The sequence below is a fragment of the Panthera leo genome, chromosome D1, assembly GCF_018350215.1.
Source record: "Panthera leo isolate Ple1 chromosome D1, P.leo_Ple1_pat1.1, whole genome shotgun sequence".
Classification (NCBI taxonomy): Eukaryota; Metazoa; Chordata; class Mammalia; order Carnivora; family Felidae; genus Panthera; species Panthera leo.
This window is the reverse complement of record NC_056688.1, coordinates 60,187,868-60,212,285: the sequence shown is the minus strand read 5'-3', so window position 1 is coordinate 60,212,285 and position 24,418 is coordinate 60,187,868. Positions and strand designations below refer to the sequence as shown.

Below are 24,418 nucleotides of genomic sequence, written 5' to 3'. Positions count from 1 at the left end.
TATGAACATTAATTCCTTTTGTGATAAGCAACCTACCCTGCATTGAGTAATCAGGCCCCTTTCTGCTTTAGGATGGTAGTTTATCACAATATTTTTTGAGAACACTTCAGGCATTCTCCCTGCTGTAAGATAAAATTGCATGTTGATTAATGTTCCCTTGAAATCCCTGTCTCATCTCTAATTACTGGACTTCTGAGACTTCCTCAAAGATGTCCCATGTAACAGAGAAACCTAGGAAACTGCCAATTTGCAGAATCTATGATTCTGGTCTACTCCCCATAGTGAACAGTAAGAATTCAAGTAGAGAAATTTGCCGCCCTACACCAAGAATTGCATACTTCATTTGTCTTTTATAATTATCCTTTGCAGTTGATATTCCCATTTTTTTATGAAAAAGACAAAGAGTTTAGACTACTTTCCCAGATATAGAGTGAGATAAAGGTCTGGAATGGAAATCTGGTTTGTTAGGTGGCAAAGCTGGTGCCCTGAGCTGTCCCTGTGGTGCTGCCTCCAGGACGTCTTTCCCTTTCTTGTCTTCTCCAGAAGACATAGAAGCTCACATTGGAACTCTGAGGAAGTGGCTTCACACATTATCGCTTACTGGCATTATCACTTACTGGCATACTAAAGTACCCAATTTGCGGAATTGCTGAAGTCAGTGAGTTAATGTAACAAGAACACTTGTGAAATGTTTTAAAGTTCACAAAACTTTTTCTTTCCAGAACCCAATCAGTGGCTGACCAAAAAGTGAGAAAAGTTGTAAAAACTTGTGTTGGAGCTACAATTAGGGATCCCTGAGGTTATATAGGGGCATTTTCATGCTTACTTGACATGGAAATGTAATTGCTACTTATATTTTAGATAAGAATATTTTAAATGTGTGTGGGCTTCAGACAATTAGGAATTTAGGGACTACCCACCCACTGTGGTGTAGACTAGAGTTCCCAAAGAAGGCTTTGTTAGGGGAGAGATGATCTGGGATGGGCCTTGAAGAATGGGGGAAATTTCCCATGTAAAAACCAAAATGGTGGTGAAACTTCTCAGCAAAAACATGGCTGTGTGAAGAAAGCTATAATGGTGAGGGTGCGGAGGCTGAAACTTGTTGACTATTGCTGACAATCTGACGGGAAACAGCAGGATGGCAACCCTAAGACAGGACAGACCCCAAATTAAACTCTGCACTCTCAGGTTCTGAACTCTGAGGATGTGAAGCAATAGGACCCATTTCTGGCTTCTTAGAGATGCCTGAAAGGCAGAAGAGCAAGAAGTGGATGAGTCTTTTACAAGTAATGGCCAGTGATTTAATGCTTACCTCTCTTTAAAGAATAGAGACCAAGAGGACGTGGTCAGTAAGAAGGATCCTGTCAACTGTTTTCTTTTAGTCCATTCTCCTTAATTGCTATCATCAGGTAATGTGCAAAATATCCAGTGAGATAAGCTTATAAAAAGATGCACCTTATTTTACTCATCTCCTAGATACCCAGATTCTTAGATAGGTTTACTCTAATGACAGACTATTAAACTTCCTCTCTTAAAGAACTTCATCTCTTCATCTTGTAACCATGAAATCTGAGCAACCTTAAATGAAAGATCTTTTTCTTTGAGAATAAGATCCTGTGCCAAATATCTTTGAAGAAGTCAATTAGATTTGACAATCGGACTAATCCAGTGTTAAACCCTTAGAGAAGGGAATTGTACCTCACTGATGTATTTTCCTTAGTAAATTGTCCCTCTGTTTTTGATTGGGTTTTGATAGATCTAAGACCATTTTTAAAGCCCTTGTCCACTTTTAGAAGACTGAATGTACACATATAAAAAGGGAAGAAAATTAAGGGTATGTTTTTACATTTCAGTTACGTTTGACACGTATTTTTTTTTTAATTTTTTTTAACGTTTATTTATTTTTGAGACAGAGACAGAGCATGAACGGGGAAGGGTCAGAGAGAGAGGGAGACACAGAATCTGAAACAGGCTCTGGGCTCTGAGCAGTCAGCACAGAGCCCAACGCGGGGCTCGAACTCATTGGACAGTGAGATCGTGACCTGAGCCGAAGTCGGATGCTTAACCAACTGAGCCACCCAGGCGCCCCTTGACACCTATTTTAATGAAACTACATAGTAGTTCAATCTGCCTCCTGCCATCCCCTCACTGTAATGATGTAAACATTTTACCAGGTAAATACATAGGGCTAAAAATATTATAAACCTAATTCTAATTCATTCAATGGATGTTCTACAACTTAAGCAATGCTTTATTTGAATACACACTTCTAAATTTTCATTATGAAATAAACAGTTGCAAATAGCTAATCAATGTTATTAATGCTACTATTTATACAGAAAAGTATATGCAGGCACTGAGCTAAACACATTACATGTATATACATTTAATCATTGCACATAGAACTTTTCTGTAGTTTCCATTTCCTTTAGGAAGTACTTCCCAAAGCAAGAATACTGGACCAAAGGGGGTGAACCATTTTGAGGAGACTTCTAGGGTGAAGTAGAGCATTTTATCAGAAGTCATAAGCATTCCTGTTTCTACATTTACCATTGGGTGTTTTCATGCATAGTTTCTTTAATAAAATATGTAACATGCCAATCTTCAAGTAGACATTCAGAATTCTTTATTATAGGTTCCACCAGTTGCACAGGATGAAAATAAGAATCTAGTAGTCTACAGTTTCCAGAGACAATATCTCTCATAAGAATAAAAGTCTAAAACTAAGAGCTACTATCTCCTGGATATTCCACTCCCTGAAACATGTTCATATCTAACAATGCCTGCTTGGTGCCTAGTTCTTTCTGGCTTACTGGAATTCCAGGGCTGGAGTCCCTGCACATCTGGCTTTCTATCCCCTTCAGCTCTATGTACCTGGTGGCTGTGGTGGGGAATGTGACCATCCTGGCGGTGATAAAGATGGAACGCAGCCTGCACCAACCCATGTACTTCTTCCTATGCATGTTGGCTGTCATTGACTTGGTCCTGTCAACCTCTACCATGCCCAAACTGCTAGCTATCTTCTGGTTTGGTGCCCGCAACATTGACCTGGATGCCTGCTTGACTCAGATGTTCTTCATCCACTGCTTTGCCACTGTTGAGTCCGGCATCTTCCTTGCCATGGCTTTTGATCGCTATGTCGCTATTTGTGACCCATTACACCACACCTCAGTGCTCACTCATGCAGTGGTGGGTCGTTTGGGCCTGGCTGCCCTCCTCCGTGGAGTACTCTACATTGGACCCCTACCTTTGATGATTCGCCTGAGGCTGCCCCTTTACCGGACCGAAATCATTGCCCATTCCTATTGTGAGCACATGGCTGTAGTCACCATGGCATGTGGTGACACAACAGTCAACAACTTTTACGGAATGGGAATTGGCTTCCTGGTATTGATCTTGGATTCATTAGCCATCACTGCCTCCTATGTGATGATTTTCAAGGCTGTAATGGGATTGGGCACCCCTGAGGCTAGGCTTAAAACCCTAGGGACATGTAGTTCTCATATTTGTGCCATTCTTGTCTTCTATATCCCCATTGCTGTTTCTTCTCTCACTCACCGCTTTGGACATGATGTGCCTCCCCATATCCATATCCTTTTGGCCAACTTTTACCTCCTCATCCCACCCATCCTCAACCCAGTTGTCTATGCTGTCCGTACCAAACAGATACGAGAGAGATTTCTCCACATCCTTAAGGCAGAGTCTCAACCCAAGTGACTCTTCTGCATCTGTGGGGCATACAGATACTTACACAAAAAGGCTCTGACTGGGGAAGCCAATGAAATAACACCCATGCAATTAGGTCTTTCCTGACTTGTGGGAGATAAGGGTCTAAGAAGAATACTAGAATATATTCCATTTGACTATGGATTTTCTCAGTGGAGAGAATATCTGAATGGGGAAATCAGGGCATGAGTTCTTACATAGTATCCCTTTTCATATTCAACTTCATAAAATTATAAGACACAAGCATGCCAACCACAGGAGTAAGATTATTTCTATCTTTGACATTTTTTGTAAAGGATTTCTAGTTTCTTTTTGGGGTATGTTTCGCACAACTTGTAGAAGATAAAATTATACCCTAATACCTTCTTGAAGACAATTTGCAAATTGTTAGTAAAGACCTCGAAAAATTCAACTGCATTAGCAATCTTTTTCCAACCCTTTTGGCTTGCCACAGAAAAGACCTTTTGTTGAGGATGGAGGCAACATGAATGTGGGAAATCTTAATCTAATAGGTTTTGGACTGGACCTCACTGCCCATAGGAGTTAATCCTCAAGCCAGGTCATTCTTCCATCTAAATAAATGTAAATGCAATATCCCACATCTCCTCTTAATAACTAATTGAAAGAAGGGAAGAGGAGACAGAAGGACATTAGATTTTTGTTTTAGAGGCTCTGAGATGGTCGTGAAGGACAGTAGCTACACTGAAATAATAACAAAAAGGGAAGAAAGTAACGGTGGGATTATTGACAGGAAAGAAGTTAGGTAGAGAATACAGTAAAAGTGATGAGATTAAGCGAAGACCCAGTGGTAGATACAAATGAGGAAATAACTTCAGATCCTTTTGGAAAATTCTTGGTTTATTTTGTTATGATTAGGCCCTTTTTGTTAATCATATAAATTCTATAACGAGATGATTACTTCAGGCTAGAAACCTACAAGAATTTTGTGGTAACGCATGAAAAAGCAATTCCCAATTCTAGTGTTTCAGAATTATGGTATATCTATTTTAGTTCTGAAATATTTTAGACTTTAAGTCTAAAATGCTCATTTACCCTCAGTTTACAAACCATTACAAAATCTAAAGTGACTTACCTTAGGTTAAAAATAAATCCTCTTAATATTTTGAAAGTATAATCTAAAGAAGCCAATGATAAAGCCACAGCAATATTCAAACCTCCTATCATCCAAAAAATTTTCAAGGAAAACACAAATTTTTATCTAGCTAGGGGTTTAAACTAAAACTTAGAGAGTTTGCGATATTTTATTTCCTCAGAATCCTATGTCTGACGCTGCTTAGAGCATATTGATTTTCCTCCATTGTTTTGGGGTGAGGAGTGCTTATTCCCTCATCTCCTTATCAAGGACTCTGAAGTCCAGTGCCAAACCCAAGTTCACCTATTTTAGAAAAGTTATGTTCTATGAACATAATTTTGGTGCCAAATATAATATACCCACTGATATTTTTAAAATAGGAGTTGATTAAAAGATAATATAGAAGCCTCAGAGCTAAAAGTTTGTTTTACAGAATTATCTCCTGACCATAACCCTGGGCTTTGGAGAAAATTAAGAAAAATCATGCCCAAATCCATCAGTGGCACCAATGCTGAAGGGAATGAAAAGAAACCTTCATCATAGAATAGTTCTTTGGCATATTGTATAAAGTCCATGATTTATGCTACATAAAACAGTGTGTATGGAGATCCAGGACTTTTATTCAGGGTTTAATTGCATACAGCAGGGTTAGTACAAGAACTCTATAGCCAAACAATCTCAGATATACCACAATATGATACTTCTAGATGATCTTCCATGTCTACCAATGTCCAAAACCAAATACCAAGCATCTCCAACTTCATCCCCCTATGGCACTGAATGAGAGCAAAAAGAAAATACCACGTGGATGGGTGCTCCCACTCCATCCAGGGACAACCACCCATGACAACACCCATACGTATCAGACTCAGGGTTGAGCTGAGTTACAGTAAAGCATTTAATCCCATTGTCAAATGTAGTCATGTCTGGGCTTTCATGGACTTTCATGAAGGTGTGAGCTCAGAGCATGATGGAAGCGAATGTACCCTCGTGAATACAGGATGGGGACATGACAAATAAGTCCAATAATTGAACATCTTATTCAAAGTCAATTTCCCACAGAAATCTTCTGGAGAGAAGATTCTCTACTGGATTCTCTGGTACTGTTGATCCACTGAGATTTGTAATCCCATTCCCACAGGACCCTGGCAAGGATTGTTTACTCTGTATCCTTCTAGTTCTCATTCCTTTGCCCCAGTAACAAGGCTGTGTGCAAAGTGGTCAGAGTGGCCACTCTTATTTTCTTTCAGCCAACTCTTTGTCTCACTTGTGCCTCAGGAATGCTTAGGATCCACTTCAACACCACTTGGAGCCTTGAGAGCCAGGGAGTAAAAGTCATGGTTCCAACTAATGTCCTTCGTTCTGCCAGGCACATAGGGTCTTTGTGCCTAACCTAATCTAAAGCCAGAAAAATAAACCTGTTCTGCCAGATCAGATACCCCACCACATTTTTTTTCAGATCGGATGCCCTTATAAATCTTTTGTCTTTCTGGATCAAGGCTTTTGAACGTAAAAGCCAAGAATCTTCTGTCCTGTTAGAAAGGTAAAATAGAAATTCCTGACTGTTCGGATCTTCTATGACTGGATTCTAGAATTGAGAATTCTAGAATTGAGCTTGAGAAGTGGCTCTGCAAAATATTAAATAAAAACCTAAGATCTGAGGGATCTATACCTCTGGAAATCTTGCCTGACAAGCACAAATCTCCTTCTTGGAGAGTAATATGGTTGTTCACATTTTTCTTCAGCAATGAGGGAAACCAACTCACTTGATTCAAACGGAACCAACACTATCCAAGTATAAAATTTATTATGTTGCTCACAATTGGATAAGAATCTTGCAAGGACTCATTTTCAAGAAATATCTTCAGGTCCAATCCTTATTTGTTAAAGTTGGATGGATATGAAAGTGAGAGTGAGACCTAATCATTCAAGTGATACAATCATCTCACTGTGTGCTATAGGCAGATTAGATAGACAAATATAGGATATAGGTAAGTAGACAGGTAGACTTTCCACTCAGGAGCTAATGTTATTCTCAACTTGATTAGTACAAGATTTCTCAGATGCATCTAATGTTAGGACATTGTACTGTGTCTTCCTGGCCAAGGTGGAACTGTTTCCCAGAATTCCTTTCCCTGTGAGGTTCCTGGTTAGGGCTGGCTGGAAGGCCTATTTCTGTGAGATTAGAAGGCAGTGGTGAAAGAGCAACCATTATTTTCTAAAGGCTTGTGTAGAGTGCCCAATGATGCTGTAGCTCCTTCTAGCTCCCTGATCCTATGGGCTCACCTTGTGCGCAAGGAGTAGCCACTGAACCCACAATTCCTTCATCTTCTGCTGTATCTCCTTCCATTTATCCAGACCCTGGGTAAGGTGTGTGCTCAGCTCCATGGTAAAAGGTAGCTCTTTCTTCCAGTCCCCTGCATTGTAAAGGTTGGAGGCAGTGAGTGACGTGGATTTGAGGCTTCCTCTGTAGGTTCCAGTTCATCTTTGGGAGACGCTTATCCTTACTCTTTACTCTTCCAGTCCACATCCAGATTTTCTGAGTGTTGGTCCTGCTGAATTGTAGGGTCACTTCAGACACATAGTCTTCCATATAGTTCACCAGATCCCTTAATTCCTTAAGGTCTAATACCCATAATCAACCCCTTATTCCATATCATTCATAGTGGTTCTGCCTTCCTAATCAAACCATAATTGATGAGATTTTTTTTTCTATACCCACCCTCATCCAATCTAAGGCGGGAAGGAAAATCCAGTCAGTACTACTCTATGTACTCTTTTACAATAGGCAGGACCTCACTTTTACCTCTTTAATGATTCATTTTATCTTCCTAAACACTCCTGTTGCCAATAAGAAATTATTCATAGGGTTAGGATAGCTCACTAATAGAGAAATGTTTTACCCTGAGACTAGAACAAAAAGTTAACAAACTAAAAGTTAAGCATACATGGGACATGCATTACTGCAACACAAGGCTTTGAGGAGAGGATCTATGTCATTGAGAGCTTTCCTATACCTGAGAGATTACAAGGCTACAACTAAAGGGAAGCAGTGGCGCATACCGCTTAAAACTATACAGGGGGACCCCTGGGTGGCTCAGTTGGTTGAGTGTCCAACTTCAGCTCTTATGGTTGGTGGATTCAACCCCCACATCAGGCTCACTACTGTCAGTGCAGACCTCACTTCAGATCCTCTGTCTTCTTCTCTCTCTGACCCTCCCCTGCTCACACTCTCTCAAAAAAAAAAATAAATAAACATTTAAAAATATAGAATTTAGTGTCATCACAACTATCTTTTATAAAACATTTTTTTTTTTGCCACATATGAACCTGAGTATATAAGTTACTTTATAGAAGTTAACTAATTAAATCCTCAAACCCTCAGATATAGATACTATACTATTTTGAAAATGAGGCAACTGGCTTTGGGGAAGTTATTTAATTTCATGAAGGCTCATTGACTTGGGTTTGAAACTTGGTTCCACCACTGTGTCTGAGATCTGTTTCCACCACCATGTTATCACTGTACTACCACTCCCTCTACTGGGCCATCTTCTGTTGAGATGAACCAATAACCAAGAAAGAAGAATCATTCAACAGAGTGATTTCTGTTTAACCAGAGGTCCTGCTGACTGCTGTAGCTTAATGCAAGTGCCTCAAAGTAGATCAGGCTCACTTACTGTCATCTGTTTATAGACAGTTAAGCTTTGAATAATTCTATTTTGAATTGTGGATCAACAGGAAAGATACTATTCCAGTTCCTATCTTGACTCGAGGAAAAACTTCTTAGAGTTAAATGACAAATTTATGAACATTATAACGCTTATAGGCCCAAACTAAGAAACTTGGTACAGGTAATTATTCCACATTTTCTTCAAGCACACCCTCTGTTGAGTGCCTCATTATCTTTCAAAGTCTTTTCTGGGTTAAGAATATAGTCTTACATAAGAGAAATACCTTCTTGACTGGCAGGTTTCCCCAGTATAAATCTTCCCAAGTCTCCCTGAACTTCTAGGTTTCTGAATTAATAATTTTTGTGTGTGAAAATTATGTTCATCTATAAAACCAAGCTATACCATTTTATGATAATTTTTATTTTTTTATTATGACATTTATTGTTGGTTTCCATACAATACCCAGTGCTCATCCCAACAGATGTCCTCCTCAATGCCCATCACCCACTTTACCCTCCCTCCTACCCCCCCATCAACCCTCAGTTTATTCTCAGTTTTTAAGAGTCTCTTATGGTTTGGCTCCCTCCCTCTCTAACTTTATTTTTCCCTTCCCCTCCCCCATAGTCTTAAGTTTCTCATGATCCCAAGGGATACAGGAGTGCTGATGCACAGGGGCACTTGTACCCCAATGTTGATAGCAGCACTTTCAACAATAGCCAAATTATGGAAAGAGCCTAAATGTCCATCAACTGATGAATGGCTAAAGAAGTTGTGGTTTATATATACAATAGGATATATTGTATGGCAATAAGAAAGAGTGAAATATGGCCTTTTGTAACAACACGGGTGGAACTGGAGAGTGTTATGCTAAGTGAGATAAGTCATACAGAGAAAGACAGATACCATATGTTTTCACTCTCATGTGGATCATGAGAGACTATTTTTAAACACATATAGTGGAGTACCAATGACTATATGACCTACTAATTTGGGAACTTTGTTGGCACCTGTAAAATAAGATTTTAGAAGATGACCCCTAAACTCCTTTTTTAGGTTCTAAATTTAAAAATAGTGACTTTCCATTCTGGTCTTCTCTTGGTCATTGCCTTTGAGCACCAGATATGGGAGCAATATTCCATTAAGGATCTTTGAGCAGACTCGGCTTCCTGCAATTTTTATCTCCATTGAATGAGGACGTAAACCTCCATTTCTGATGATACAGCATCCAGACATCTTCCTTCCATTCATGTATCTACACACTCCCTTTCCTGTGGGTGATATTGCTGGTAATGACAGAAGCTTAGAAGTAAGAAGACCAGCCAAAGTCAGGAGACTGGAAGAAGCATGGTGTCAGTCATCAAATAGACTGCACTTAGACTCCAAAGTAATTCTTGGGCAAAACTTTGAAGCAGTCACCAAAGGAAAAAAAAAAAAAAAGGCTACAACTAAGCATATTATAGGACAGAATTCAGGCAGAATGGGCTGTTAAGAATTGTGTGCTGAAAGAGGCAGTGATTCTAGCTCTAGCATTTAAGGTTTTTTGATATGAGTCACTCACATTTGGTCTCCTATAACACTACCCTATTGTTCTGACTGTATAACTCATGAGTACAAAAATGCCACCCATAACATATTTAAGGAATCAATAAATGTTTGGATAGATGAATGAACTTATGAAAGTATGAATTTCTTTAAGTTCAGATGGATGAGATGATCAAATTACATATCCTCCAGGTATTATAAAACTTGACACAATTAAGACATTACTGTCTTAAGTCTTCAGAAAAAACCTTTAGGGTAATAGATAGCTGTTTGTTATACCAATAGTCCAACTCAAATGCTAACAATACACTTAGCAATCATTATTAAGGGTCACATATTTTCATACTTATCTATCAGTTGACCCTGCAACGGACATAATATTAGTTCCTCAGTTAGTGCTTAACATCATTAGAGATTGAGACATAAAATCACTCTACAGTCCTGAACTGGAAACTACTGATTCTCATTTCTGGAATGAAAATAGGTCCATCTAAATCCTGCCCATTCTAGAAGTTTCAAGTCAAACACTAGGGTCTGTATATGTGCTTTAGAGAAGAGATTCTCTGACTTTGTGTAAGTGAACTCCTTAACTGCATAAAGAGGTGTATAATTTTTCAAAATCAAGTTTACATATAGAATTTGTATCTAATTAAATTAAAATATATAATTCCCAGATTACATTAAATATTGGCATTTTAAAATCAAACTGCTATATCAAAATTCTAAATGTATTTAGTATTATAAAAAATATTTTGATACCCATCATCTGTTTAAAATAAGGACAAGCTCTCTTTTAGCCATCAAACTTTACATCATCCTTCTTTTTCTGTAAAATCCTAGCATTTGTCTTTTTAAAAAGTGTTTTTACAGCCCCAGTGTCACAAAAGGAAAGCTTCAGAACTAAGGAGGGGTACAAAACCAGGACTAACCAGATACATTCTTAGAGGGAGGTCTCAGGAATGTAGGAACTCAACTACCAAAAGTGACTAGACATCCCCCAAACTGGACTCATACCCAAGAGCTCCTCAGACCCCTGGATTTTAGTCATGTCTTTGTGGAGGCAGCTCTACACTGAAGGGAGCAGTGAGGACCATTCTTTAGTCTGCTTCTAGTAAGGTTAGTATATCTGTCTCTAACTCACTAATCTTCCCAAACGCCAGTGGGCAAGGAACTCTCCAAAGAGTGATGATAGAAATATTTTAGAATTCAACTCTACTTGATGTCAAAACTGCTTGAAATGTAGACCAAGTGCCATTCCTGGGAAGAAGGAGGAATCTAATGCTGGGATTAGAGCAGAAACCAGAACATGCTTCCTCAAGAAAGAGATGTGCATGACTGGAGTAGATCGAGGAAATCCAAGCCAGTAGACCATAAACTTGATCATTCACATACATGTGTATATGTATACTTATACATATGCAAATATTAGACAAGTATTATATCTACATATAAATTTACATTATGTAATATGTACTTAACCATTACATACCATTATATTTTATATTATAAAACATACAATAATGTAAATATTAAAAGGCTGAAGAAAATAACAAATGAAAATTCTGAGTATACCATTTTGTTCTCCTATTCTACAGACCAACATTTTTAGACAATTAGGAGTTTTGGAATCTACAAGATATATGTACAACTTTAGCATATTCTACAGTTTATGGACATTCTATCACCTCATGACTTCTCCAACTTTCTATCCAACTCCACATGTCCTTAGATTCTGAGGGCCATGCCTGCTTTCATGTCATTCCACCTCCATGCCAGGACATGGCTATGTTCTTTTGATTTGTTCCCTCTACTTAGGGGATCACATACTCTTTTTAAAAATCTGACTTCTAAGCTTATGCATGTGACACCACAAATAATATCTCAAACATAAATGTTTGAGGGAGCTAGAGTTCATAGGTTGGAATACCAGAAAAGAGAGAGAATGTACTGGAGATCTGCAGTCTTGACCTGAGTACCATTCACTACTTTTATGGGAGGAAATCACTGAAACTAAGGAAAGACCACCCAAGAGTCTTAGAGGAAACAATCTCCAGTTCTCACACAGGGCTGGGAATAGTTCTTTGCCCACAAGCTGGAGTGGAAATCCTCATGAGCCCTAAGATTTTTTTTTTTTCAAAAATGCTTTTTTTCTCAGTAGTGATAACAAATTAAGCCTAAACTGAAAGCTGTTGAGTCCTGACTAACAAAGCCTAAAAGCAAAACCTAAAGGATCACATTGTTTCCAACAACATAACCATGACCCAGAATAAAGCCCAACAATGTGTGTATGAACACAGAAGTATCCAGTACCCAAAAGTAAAATTCAACACATCTGGCATTCACTCAACATATTACCAGGAAATATGAAGCACCTGGGTGGCTCAGTCAGTTGAACCACCAACTTCGGCTCAGGTCATGATCTCACATCACAATCAGTGAGTTCAAGCCCTGCATCGGCTCTGTGCTGACAGCTCAGAGCCTGGGACCTGCTTTGGATTCTGTGTCTCCCTCTCTCTCTCTCTGCCCCTCCCCTGACACTCTCTTTCTCAAAAATAAACATATATTTTTTTTTAATTATCAGGAAATAAACATAAGAAAAATCAAAACAAATCACAAAGTACAGATGATAAAATTAGCGTATAAAGATAGTAAGCATACAGAATACAATTGTAATGGTATAACAGGCTAGAGGAGAGATTGAGCATATTAGGGGCATCAGAAGATATAAAAATACCTAAATGTAATTTTCACATTTGAAAATTTTAATGTCTGAAGTAAAATATATTTGTTTACCTATGAAAATTACAATATCAGATGAAATGTACAATATCAGAGATTTAAAAATACAATAAAGGGAAATAAAAGGCAAAACAGTGATGCAGAAGCATCCTGAACAAAACACGACATGAAAGTATGCTCAAATTGTGGTTATTTCAAATATTGCTTGTTAAAATGTAGGCTAAAGTTTGCCTTTTTTGTTATGTTAGTCTGCATTCAAACTCGGTGGTTTGGCCATTCCAAACTATCAATGGGCTGGGGCTGCTCTAGCTAAAATTGATGTCTGGGTCAGTCACGGATCCATGCAGAGGCATTGTTTGGGCAACTTACAATTATTCAGGGTTCAGAAAACCCAAAAGTAGGGTGCAGGAATTGTTGGAAGTGTTGTGTTTAAGTTCAAATTAGTGCACATTTTCTGTATCCTCTTGTATCACTTATATAACTGTAAAACTTCAACTCTAAAAATAGCATCCATGAGGGGGGGAAAACAGAAAGGGAGGGAGGCAAACCATAAGAGACTCTTAAATACTTGAGAACTGAGGGTTGATGGAAGGTGGGGCAGAGAGGGAAGTGGGTGATAGGCATTGAGGGCACCTGTTGAGAAGAGCACTGAGTGTTGTATGGAAACCAATTTGACAATAAGTTATATTTAATATGAAAAAATGAATTAAAATTCCCAAAGTTATGGTAAAGTCCATGTATTCTTTATCTCCAACCAAAAATAAAATATAACTCACCAAGGAAAAATAAGATAAAAATAGCATACATGTATTCTGATGACTATGCTCCATCTAAGCACACAGTGTTAATACAAGATAAGAAATAACTCACCTTTGATTATTGTGAATAAAGCTAGCAGTGCATACTGTTATTACATAGTAATTGAGTTCCTATACTGTCAGACTTACATGTTGGATTAAATCATTCTGTGGAGGGTATGAGTTTCATTTCTGCACCAAACATAAGGACAAATCAGGTCTTCGAGCCTGGAAATACTTATTTAATCCATTTACTATATTCAGCTTACTAAATAACAATGACAGATAAATAGTTTCCAGAATTTGCTGTGGAACAAATACCCACAAAATCTGTGTCATATAACAGTAAAAATGTATCTCTCATACACCTGGAGATTGGCTGAGATGACTCTGCTGATTTCAACTGAATTTGCTTATCCATTTGCAGGTCAGCTGGGGAACCTGCTGATCCAAGCTGGATTTGGTTGTGAGGTTCTGCTTTAATCTGCAAGTTGATCAGGCATCTCTGCTCCACATTTTCTTCATCGTCATTGAACCAACGAGCTAACCAGGGTATATTGTCATGTTGCAGCAAAGTCAGAAGACAACAAGCCCCATTGCACGAGCAAATTTCAGGTCTTTGTACTGCATCTGCTACTGCCCCATTAACAAAGTGGTGCAGATGGCCAACCCCTGAGTCTGTGGAGTTATATACTCTGGGAGAGTAGATGTTTTTGAATACCAATCTAATCTATTATCCAGAATGCCTGAACTCAACTCAGGAAAAAACAAGCAAGAGTTTGGGAAGGCTCAGGGAACAGTCAGAGGCTCTTGGTTAATATCACTTCCTTCATTGCTGTCCAGTTAACTCATGTCTGGATGACTGAGACATTTGGGATCTGGTCAGAGACCTATTGAAAGCAGCACCCTCCATATGTCCCTATGAGGTAAATCATGGTATAACATGAGGAGGGTCTGGGGATGCTTTTTCAGAGCCTACCAAGTTTCTTTGTTCTTAGAGAAACTCCTTTAGTTATGATTTAGGAAAGAAAAGGTTTAAAAAAATTAAAAAAATAGAAGAACATGGTTGTATAAATAGACCTTCATGAAAGTGTATGAGAGCTTCTTTAAAGAACTAACTAAAGGAGTGTTCAATTATGAATTTGCATAAGGAGACAAAGGCAGAAAGATAAGTGAAATCCAGTTTCATTTTTAGGACGTACTAGAAAAAGAAACAGTATACTTTCCTTTTCTTCAAATACTCAAGGTCTCGAACTGTCATGAACTAGAGGGCAAAATAGCTTACAACTCCAGCAATCTGCTTTCCCTGGGTTATGTTATAAAACAACTCCCAAATGTCATTTTACTGCAAGAATAACAAAATCATCCTTGTTCATGTTATAGTAACATTTTGGGGTCAGCGGTAGCTATGCTCCAGACTATAAGTCTGATTCATCTCTCCATGGATCTTCTCAATCATGGGTCTAGGTTGAAGGAAACACCCTGTACAGGGACATGCTCATTCTTGTGGCACAGGTAAAAAGCAAGAGAGAAGGAAAATACACAAATGCATTTTGAAGTTTGTGATTATTGTGGAATATTTTAAGACCATTCAAATTTCATTGGCTGAAGAAAGTCACATAGCAAGACTTAGCATTCCTGGAGTGAGGAAATTTCCCTCCCATGGTAGAGGTATGAAAAGTAAATATCTATGAACAATAATACAGTCTACCACAACTATATATTATAACTTCTTTAGCTTCAGATGTCTCAAGTTCAAGAACAAAGGGTATTACTCTTTCCATAATACATAGCTCAAAGATGGTATTAAGCTCTTCAATAAACATTACTAATGTTTTTTTAGAAATGCATATGTACATGAAAAGTTAGTTACATGATATGAATATATATAAGGGATGTCAGAGGACTCCTTTGTTAAATGTTCAACAAAGGAATTGGCTGTTCCTTGAACTTCTTTTCTGATTCACACTGACTTAGTGGAAGAAATAAGTCTGCTTAGAAGTGGAGCTGTCCAAGTGTAGAGCCAATAACATTGGGTGTAGTAGGCTAATAGAGTGGCAGAGGCTGGAGGCCACCTAAAAAAACTATGGAAGCAGTTATAGTACTGGAAGTAATGCTGGCCTTCGGGTCACAAAATTTGTGGTTAATTACTCAGTCTAGATGAAAAGTTCACAAAACCTCAACTTCTTGTGCCAATCTCAGCCAATATTCCTATTGTATTTCACCTAGATGACAATGGCATTTTGGAAGCTTCTTTGTTTTTCTTAATCATGTGATAGGTCTATGAAAAAAGGAAGGTCAAACCTCTGCTACCCGATGGACTAAAGGGACATACCTGGTTTGATCTAACCGGATCTGTGAGGAATAAAACCTCATTTTCCTTGTCATACTAGAGAATTGTCAAACTTGGAGATTACAAATTTCCTACTTGAGATTGTTTTTCTGTCTGCCTCAATCCAGCATGCATTCAGTACTGAACTGATAGATAAGGAAAAAGTATGCATCTACACATTCTTTCTTTGAAATAGACTGAGCACATGATCACGAATCTGTTTGGTCTTGATGCCATAAATGATGGGGTTGATCATGGGTGGAAAAAGAAGATAGAAAATAGCAAGGAGTATGTGGACATGAGGGGAAGCCTGGCGAGCCACACGGTGCATGACTGAGGAGATGACCACAGGTGTGTAGGTGGACAAGATGGCACCTATGTGAGACACACATGTCCCAAAGGCCTTGTAACGGGCCTCCTGAGAGGCAAGCTGTAGAACTGCTCGAAGGATGAAGATATAAGACAGGATAACAAAGAGCAGGTCCAACACCACTATAAACATGGCCACAGCAATGCCATAGATATTGTTGAAGCAAGTGTCTCCACAGGCAAGCCTTACCACAGCCATGTGCTCACAGTAGCAGTGGGCAATTAGGGGGCCTCGGCAGTAGTGGAAACGTCTGAGCAGAAAGGGGAGTGGAGTCATTAGCGTCACAGCCCGAGTCACAGCAGCCATGCCAATCCTAGTGATAAGGGACCCAGTCAGGACTGTGGTGTAGTGCAGTGGCTTGCAGATAGCCACATAGCGGTCAAAGGCCATGGCCAGAAGCACTGCTGACTCCATGATAGAGAAGGAGTGGAGAAAGAACATCTGGACCAGACAGGCATAGAAGTTGATCTCCCGATCTCTGAACCAAAAAATAGCTAGCATTTTGGGAAGTGTTGTAGAAGAGAGAACCAGATCAATGACTGCCAGCATGGCCAGAAAGAGGTACATGGGCTCGTGGAGGGCTGCATCAGTCTGGATGATGAAGAGGAGGGTGCAGTTGCCTAGCAGGGCCAGAGTATAGGCGAAGGAGAATGGAATAGAGATCCAGACATGCAGGTGTTCCAAACCTGGAATTCCTACCAGCAGGAAGGAAGTTGGATGGGTTGTGGTAATATTGGAGGCTGTCATGGTTTTTTGATATCTTCCTTGTCTATTTTTACAGGGCTCCTTCACCTTCTATATATATAGAGAGAGAATTAGCTCTTGTTCCTGTTGCTAAACTTTAAACAAAATTGGTTAGTAGTCCTCATAGACCTGGATAAGTATAATCCATGTTTTCTACCCTTAAGGAACTTTGAATCTCATTGAGTAGATAGAACATAAAACATCATTAGAATTGATATTACAAGACAACTTACATAAAGAAATGGAGAAAAGGTAGTGTTTTCTGTGTTCATGGTGACATCAAGAATACCCTGATAAAAGAAGTGAAAATATGTTTGAACTAATTCATTGTTTTAGAACACACATTTGTACATGATGATCAAGCTAAGCTAACAATCACAAAAACCAATTTACTGTCCTGAAATCTCAGGCCTTGAGTGTCTGTATAAGTTGAATAAAGCTTGCAGTTTGTAATGCCCCGATTTATTACAAAATCTTTTTTCTCTAGCACTACTCTGAGATATGGTTGCCACTAGTCACATGTGACTGTTTAAATTTGATTAAAATTATTCAATATCTCAGTCACAACACTGAAGTGCTTAACAGACACACATGACTAGTAGCTAGCATATTGGACTGTTCAGAAACAGAATATTTCCATCATTGCAGAAAATTCTGTAGGAGAGAACTGCTCTGGAATATATCTTTCAGGTCCTCTCCACATTCACAAATCTCTGTAAGTACAGCCTTGCCTCTAGCTTACTGAGAAAATGAGGAGCTGCTGTGTCTTTTGGTTCTCCATCTAAATTCATGTTAAACTCCCTATTCATGTGGCTCTCCCTCCATTCTCCTCACAGCTTCTTCATTCTCCTCACAAGAGAACTCTCATCTTTAGCAAGAATGCTATTTTTTTTTTTTACTATTTAAATTCAAGTTAACATATCGTGTAGTATTGGTTTCAGGAATAGAATTTAATGATTCATCGCTTATGTATAACACCCAATTCTCAACCCAAGTGCCCTCCTTAATGCCTGCCCATCCCCCTACCCACTCCTCCTCAAGCAACCCTCAGTTTGTTCTCTGTATTTGAGTCTTTTATGGTTTGCCTCACTCTGTTTTTATCCTTTTTCCTTCCCTTCCCCTACGTTCATCTGTTTTCTTATAAGTGAAATCATACAATATTTGTCTGACTTATTTTGCTTAGCATAATACACTCTAGTTTCATCCACATTGTTGCAAATGGCATGCTTTAATTCTTTTGGATCACTGGGTAATATCAACAATTTTTATCTTTCCCTCTAGCTCATTTTTATTTTTTCAAATCATTAAACACTGGAGTGGCCCAGTTTTTATGTGATCTTTCTTCTCTTATGGGATACAGTTAATGTGGGGTTTTTTTTTTTAAGCACAAGTCCTTATCTCCAAGCCCCTGTTTCTTCCTCTCTAAATAAGGAATAGCAATGCTCTGTTTTTATGTAAGTATTGTAGGGAAGAGTAAGTGGGATTATATATAAAATTCTTTTGTACAATCAGGATTTGCTGAGCCTTATTTGTCATATAAGTGTATCTCTCTCTTCCTCCATAAAACTACACTTTTAAAAAAATAATATTCTCCCTCCTTTGATCAGGTCTGAACACTCTGTGTTCAACAGTGCATGAAGCCTACCTCTCTCAGATTCACAGTCTCAGAGTGGGAGCATAATGGAGCCAGTCACCTTCCCCTAATATCCAGAACATGGGAACCTGTTTTTGTAGTTAATATTTTATCCTGTTTGTACTATTTCAAGAGCTAAAATGACCACTCTAGACAATAGAACTTGTCTATTTGTTTTTTCTCCTAAAATTTTTTAGAGGGGTCTCATACACAGAAAGTACTCAGTTAATGCGTGCATCTATTTTAAAGTCAACAAAATATATCCTTAAAAGATATCAGAATGATGGATTTGAAAGATTAAGACTCAAACAGGAAGATAGTCACCTAAGGTCCTTCAAGGATGTGGCTTGTGGGAGAAGAATCTATACGAAATATTTCTCAGTGAGCCATTCAAATAAAAGGGGCCGGTATGATTACCCCATCAGCAACCCTGGAAGAACTTGGAACTCAGGAAAAGTCGGGGGGGGGGATAAAATTTTACAAAGTATTTATCTGCTTGCTCTAGGCAGGCCCTAGGGAATAGTAAAAGATTTTAAAGTTTATGGATATTTTTATCTATGGAACTTCTAGGGTATGGACTCAAATTTATACAAGTGCTCACATATTTTCCTGTCTGCAAGATTTAAAAATTTATTTCCAAGTACAAATATTCATCTATAAAATGATTGAATTCATAGACAATATAACAAAATGTGAGTTTTTATTACAGAGGAGCCTAAGAAGGTAAATGCCATTAGAAAGTCTTTGCTGATGCTCATTAACCAAGAGTTTGCACTGTTAGAATTTATGCAAACTTCTAAAATCAGTCCCTATCACCTACTGTATCATGATACCTTATTTGGATCTGTTTCAGAAATCACATTTGTTTTCTTTCATTTCTTTGACTTATTTTGATGTATTATGAAAAATTGTGAATTTCCAAGAGCATATTATTACCAAGATGATTTTGTCTCCTTATATTTGAAATGGCATTGCAAAATGATTTCCTGTAGAGCTTATCATTGTAGCAGAGGTCACTTTAAAGACTGTTTTGTTTTTTTTTTTAATTTTTTTTTTCAACGTTTTTTATTTATTTTTGGGACAGAGAGAGACAGAGCATGAACGGGGGAGGGGCAGAGAGAGAGGGAGACACAGAATCGGAAACAGGCTCCAGGCTCTGAGCCATCAGCCCAGAGCCTGACGCGGGGCTCGAACTCACGGACCGTGAGACCGTGAGATCGTGACCTGGCTGAAGTCGGACGCTTAACCGACTGCGCCACCCAGGCGCCCCTAAAGACTGTTTTAAAGAATAATGCCCAAGTTAATGGCTCCTATCTCTTCCCTTAACACTCATTCTCTAGAAGGAAGAGACCAGTAGACAATGGTTGAACAGCATGTTTCAATTAACACATCATTATTCAAAAATATATATTTCTTACCTTTCCCTGTATCTTTCTAGTTCAGGCTCATTTTCTCTCTTGACTAATGCAGAAGCCTCCTAACTGGGCCCAGGGATACTGGTAAGTGTGGGAAGAGGAATGATAAGTGAGAAATGATAGGATCCACATAGGAATAATCAGCCAAAACTTCTTGGAGGTGAACCAGTGTTTCTGGTTATCCTCTATAGTGAAAGGAGTTTCTGGAGTTTGTAGACAAAATATTTGGGTTGGATTCTTAGTACTTATGCCTCCTTTGTTGAAGAGCCAAAACAGAGGCAATAAAGGAACTGGGGAGAGAGCAGGGAGTTGATGCTTAGGAACAGGACTAGGTATGGGAGGAAATTGAGAGTGTCCTTATCCTTCCCCACTCCCCACATGTCACCTCTTGTTTTAAAAAACACAAGAGGACTCCCCTGACCCAAGGCTCCCACCCCTTGAGTTCCCTGCAGCCCATGCCACCTCCCTCTTTGTGGTTCAAATCATGCCTCCCAGGGGTCATGCTTAACTCTCCAGACACTGGGTGCTTCAGGTAAATCCTGCTTGTGCCTTGGTCTTTAATGTGCTTCTGTTTACCTCTACCCCATCCTTCCAGTGTCTCCTAACAAAGTGAGACTCATTTAAACATATAAACCAAAGCCAATTCCTGTTTGTGACCTGGAAGGGCAGGAACTCCAGCCTAACCAAGCAAAAATATCTGATCTTACTTTGCATACGTGTTACATATTGGCTGGAGCTAGACATGGATTTCCAGCTTGTAACTTTGGAATGGCACTTCCCTGATCTCAGATGGGTTTCCTTATCTCTAAAATGGAAATCATAATCCCAATTTTTCCTAAACCGCAAGAAGAATATATCACTAACTATGTAATCGAGAAGTCATTATGATTATGATGTGATTACTTATTAATAATTACCACTTATAAATAATAAAAGGTGATATTCTACCTACAACTGGACTCAATGCTGCTATTTTTCAAAGACCCGAGAAAGGAACTAGTTTATACCTTATACCTGAGTCTGCCATGGATGATGACGACTACTACAATTTCCCATAATACTTTATCTTTAATTTGAAAGATGCTCTTTTAATTTTGACTTAATTTTGTCTTTATTTTGTCTTATTGTGATAAGAACACTTGAGACCTATCCTCTTAACAAATTTTAAGTGTACAATACATTGACTACAGGTACAATTTTGTATAGATTCATCTTAACTGAAACTTTATGCCTATAATTTTCCATTTCCCCTCCCCCCAGTTCCTGGTAACCATAATTCTAGTCCTTGATTTTATGAATTTGAATATTTTAGATACTTCATATTAGTGTAATCCTGCAGAATTTATCCTTCTGAGTCTGGCTTATTTCACTTAGCATAATAAACTCAAGGTCCATCCATAATGTTGCATATTGCAGAATGTCTTTTTTTAAGGCTAATTAGTATTTCATGAAATATGCATACCACATTTTCTTTATCCATTCACCTGTTGATGGACTTCTAGGCTTTTTTTCCCACTTCTCAGCTATTGTGAGTAATGCTGCAATGACTACAGGAGTGCTAATATCTTTTCAAGATCCTGACTTCAATTCTTTTTGGATATATACCAAGAAGTGCCAGATCATATGGTAGTTCCATTTTTAATTTTTTGAGAAACTTTTGTGCTGTTTTCCATAGCAGCTGCACTATTTTGCATTCCCATCCACAGTGTGTGCAAGAATTCCAATTTCTCCACTGTGTTCTCTTCACCAGCACTTGTCTGTCTTTGATAATAGCCAATCTGACAGGTGTTAGGTGATACCTCATTGTAGTTTTGATATACATTTCCCTAATAATTAGTGACCATAAGCATTTTTTCCACATACCTGCTTGCCGTCGGAATGTCCTCTTTGAGGAAATGTGAATTCAAGTCCTTAGCCCATTTCAAAATGGGGTTGTTAGTTTGAGCTGTAAGAGTTCCTTATGCTTTTAGAGATTAACTTCCTATCAAATACATGGTTTGCAAATATTTTCTCCCATTCCATAGTTGCCTTTTTACTGTTGACTGTCTTCTTTGCTGTGTACTCTGATGTAGTCTTTTTAATTCTTGTTTTGATATAGTCCTACTTGTTGACTTTTGCTTTTGTTTCCTCTTCTTTAAATGTCATTCCATGAAATCATTGCCAAGACCAGGGTCATGAAGATTTTCCCCTATGTCATCTTCTAGGAGTTTTAGAGCTTCATGTCTTATGTTTAGTCTTTAATTCATTTTGAGTTGATTTTCATGTATGCTGTAAGATAGGAATACAATTTCCTTATGTAGATGCCCAGTTTTCCCTTCACCATTTGCTGAAGAGACTGTTTTCTCTATTGTGTATTCTTGACACCCTTGTTCATGGATCAATTGATCATCTGTGTAGATTTATTCCTGGGTTTTCTTTGTGTCATTAGTCTATATATCTATGTTTATGCCAGTACCATACCATTTTGATTACTATAGTTTTGTAATACTTTTTGGAATCAAGAAGTGTGCTGTCTCCAGCTTTGTTCTTTTTTCTCAAGATTGATCTGACAATTCATAGCATTTTATAATTCCACGTGAATTATGGAATTCTTTTTTCTACGTCCATAAACAATATTTGTGGTTTTCATAGAGGTGCATTGAATCTGTAAGTTGCTTTGGGTACTATGAACTTTTTAATTCTTCCAATCCATGAACACAAGAGGTCTTTCCGTTTTTTCATGTTTAATTTCTTTCAATAATATTTCTTAGTTTTCAGTATTTAAATCTTTTACCTCATAAGTTTATTCCTAACTGTTTTATTCTTTTTGGTGCTATTATATATGGGATTCTTGTACTAATTTCAAGATAATTAGTATATACAAACACAACTTTCTTTGTATATTGATTTTTGTATTCTGTAAATTTACTGACTTGTTTGTTCTAACAATATTTTTATGGCATCTTTGGGATTTATTATATATGAGATTTGTCACTGACAAAAGGATAATTTTACTACTTCCTTACCAAATTTGGATGCCTCTTATTTCTTGTTAGTGCTTTGGCCAGGACTTCCAGTACTACATTAAATAGTATTAGCAAGAGTGGGCATTCTTGCCTTGTTCCTGATTTTAGGAGAAAATCTTTGTTTTTCACATGGAGAATGTTATAGACTTTTCATATATAGCCTTTATCAAATTTATGTGTTTTTCTTCTAGTGCTATTTGATTTTATCATATAAGTATATTGAAATTTATCAAATGCTTTTTCTGCATCTATTGAGATAATCGTGATTTTTTTAAATTCCTTATTCTGTTGATGTGGCACATCATTAATTGATTTTTTTTAATATTTTTGTATATATAAGACCCCCCAGAATAAATCCTACTTGGTTGTGGTGTATGATCCTTTTAATGTGCTGTTGGATTTGGTTTGTTAGGATTTTCATGTCTATGATCATCAGGGATATTAGCATAGTTTTCTTATGATGTCTTTGGCTTCAGTATCAGGATAATCCTGGCCTCATAAAATGAGTTTGAAAGTGTTCCCTCTTCTTCGATTTTTTTTTTTTGACAAGATTGAGAAGGAGTAGTGTTAATTCTTTAAATATTTGGTAGAATTCACCAATGCAGCCCTCTGTTACTGGGTTTTTCTTTAATGGGAGATTTTTCATGACTAACTTAATCTCTACACTACTTATGGGTCTGCTTTGGCTTTCTATTTCTCCATGATTTAGTTTTGGTAGGTTATATGTTTTAAAAGCAATCTCAGAGGGGCGCCTGGGTGGCTTGGTTGGTTAAGCGTCCGACTTCGGCTCAGGTCATGATCTCGTGGTCCGTGAGTTCGAGCCCCGCGTTGGGCTCTGTGCTGACAGCTCAGAGCCTGGAGCCTGTTTCAGATTCTGTGTCTCCCTCTCTCTCTGCTCCTCCCCTGTTCATGCTCTGTCTCTGTCTCAAAAATAAATAAACGTTTAAAAAAATTAAAAAAAAAAAATAAAAGCAATCTCAGAGCTCTATACCCCAACTATACATAGTTCCTTTTGACAGAAGCATACTGGATCTAACTTTATCTTTCCTAACTGTTGGCTTCTGGGTGTGTACTGAGCTCTCCTTATGATGGATGATCTCCTAGGATGTTGAAACAAAATGAGATTTCTACATAACACCTTTAAATTTGGAACTTAGCCAAGCTCAGCAAGGCTGAGGAGATAGACTATACGAAGGGAAACTAACCTAAATACTAATGTGGGAAAAGCTAACATCAGGGGCAAATTGCAGGTGAGACAGAAAAAAAAATCCACTTTGGATTGAGAGAAAGCTGATGATGGAATGAGGACACACTATTCAGTTATATGTGTCATGTTTATAGGAAACAG

The 24,418-nt window shown here is 38.1% G+C and overlaps 3 protein-coding genes across 8 annotated transcripts in view; 2 read left to right on the top strand and 1 right to left on the bottom strand.

Moving 5' to 3' along the window:
- Nucleotides 1-24,418, top strand: part of TRIM21 (tripartite motif containing 21) — a 146,099-nt gene that overhangs the window by 61,853 nt on the left and 59,828 nt on the right. For 3 of the 6 annotated variants that reach the window (XM_042904675.1, XM_042904676.1, XM_042904677.1), the window contains one exon: nt 13,999-14,497. The exons of the other annotated variants lie outside the window; for them this stretch is intronic. In XM_042904675.1, coding sequence (XP_042760609.1) covers nt 14,493-14,497 — 5 coding nt within the window. In that variant the 5' untranslated portion in view covers nt 13,999-14,492. The remainder of the gene's footprint in view (nt 1-13,998; nt 14,498-24,418) is intronic. 6 annotated transcript variants of the gene reach the window in all.
- Nucleotides 2,704-3,717, top strand: LOC122199536 (olfactory receptor 52M1-like). The gene has a single exon (XM_042904680.1). The coding sequence runs from the start codon at nt 2,764-2,766 to the stop codon at nt 3,715-3,717; it is 954 nt and encodes a 317-aa protein (XP_042760614.1). The 5' UTR covers nt 2,704-2,763.
- LOC122199541 (olfactory receptor 52K1) lies at nt 16,076-17,028 on the bottom strand. Its single transcript, XM_042904684.1, has one exon. The coding sequence runs from the start codon at nt 17,018-17,020 to the stop codon at nt 16,076-16,078; it is 945 nt and encodes a 314-aa protein (XP_042760618.1). The 5' UTR covers nt 17,021-17,028.

Bases quoted from the DNA above. Each gene is read 5' to 3' on its own strand.
- LOC122199541 (XM_042904684.1), bottom strand. From the start codon at position 17,020: ATGACAGCCTCCAATATTACCACAACCCATCCAACTTCCTTCCTGCTG.
- LOC122199536 (XM_042904680.1), top strand. From the start codon at position 2,764: ATGTTCATATCTAACAATGCCTGCTTGGTGCCTAGTTCTTTCTGGCTT.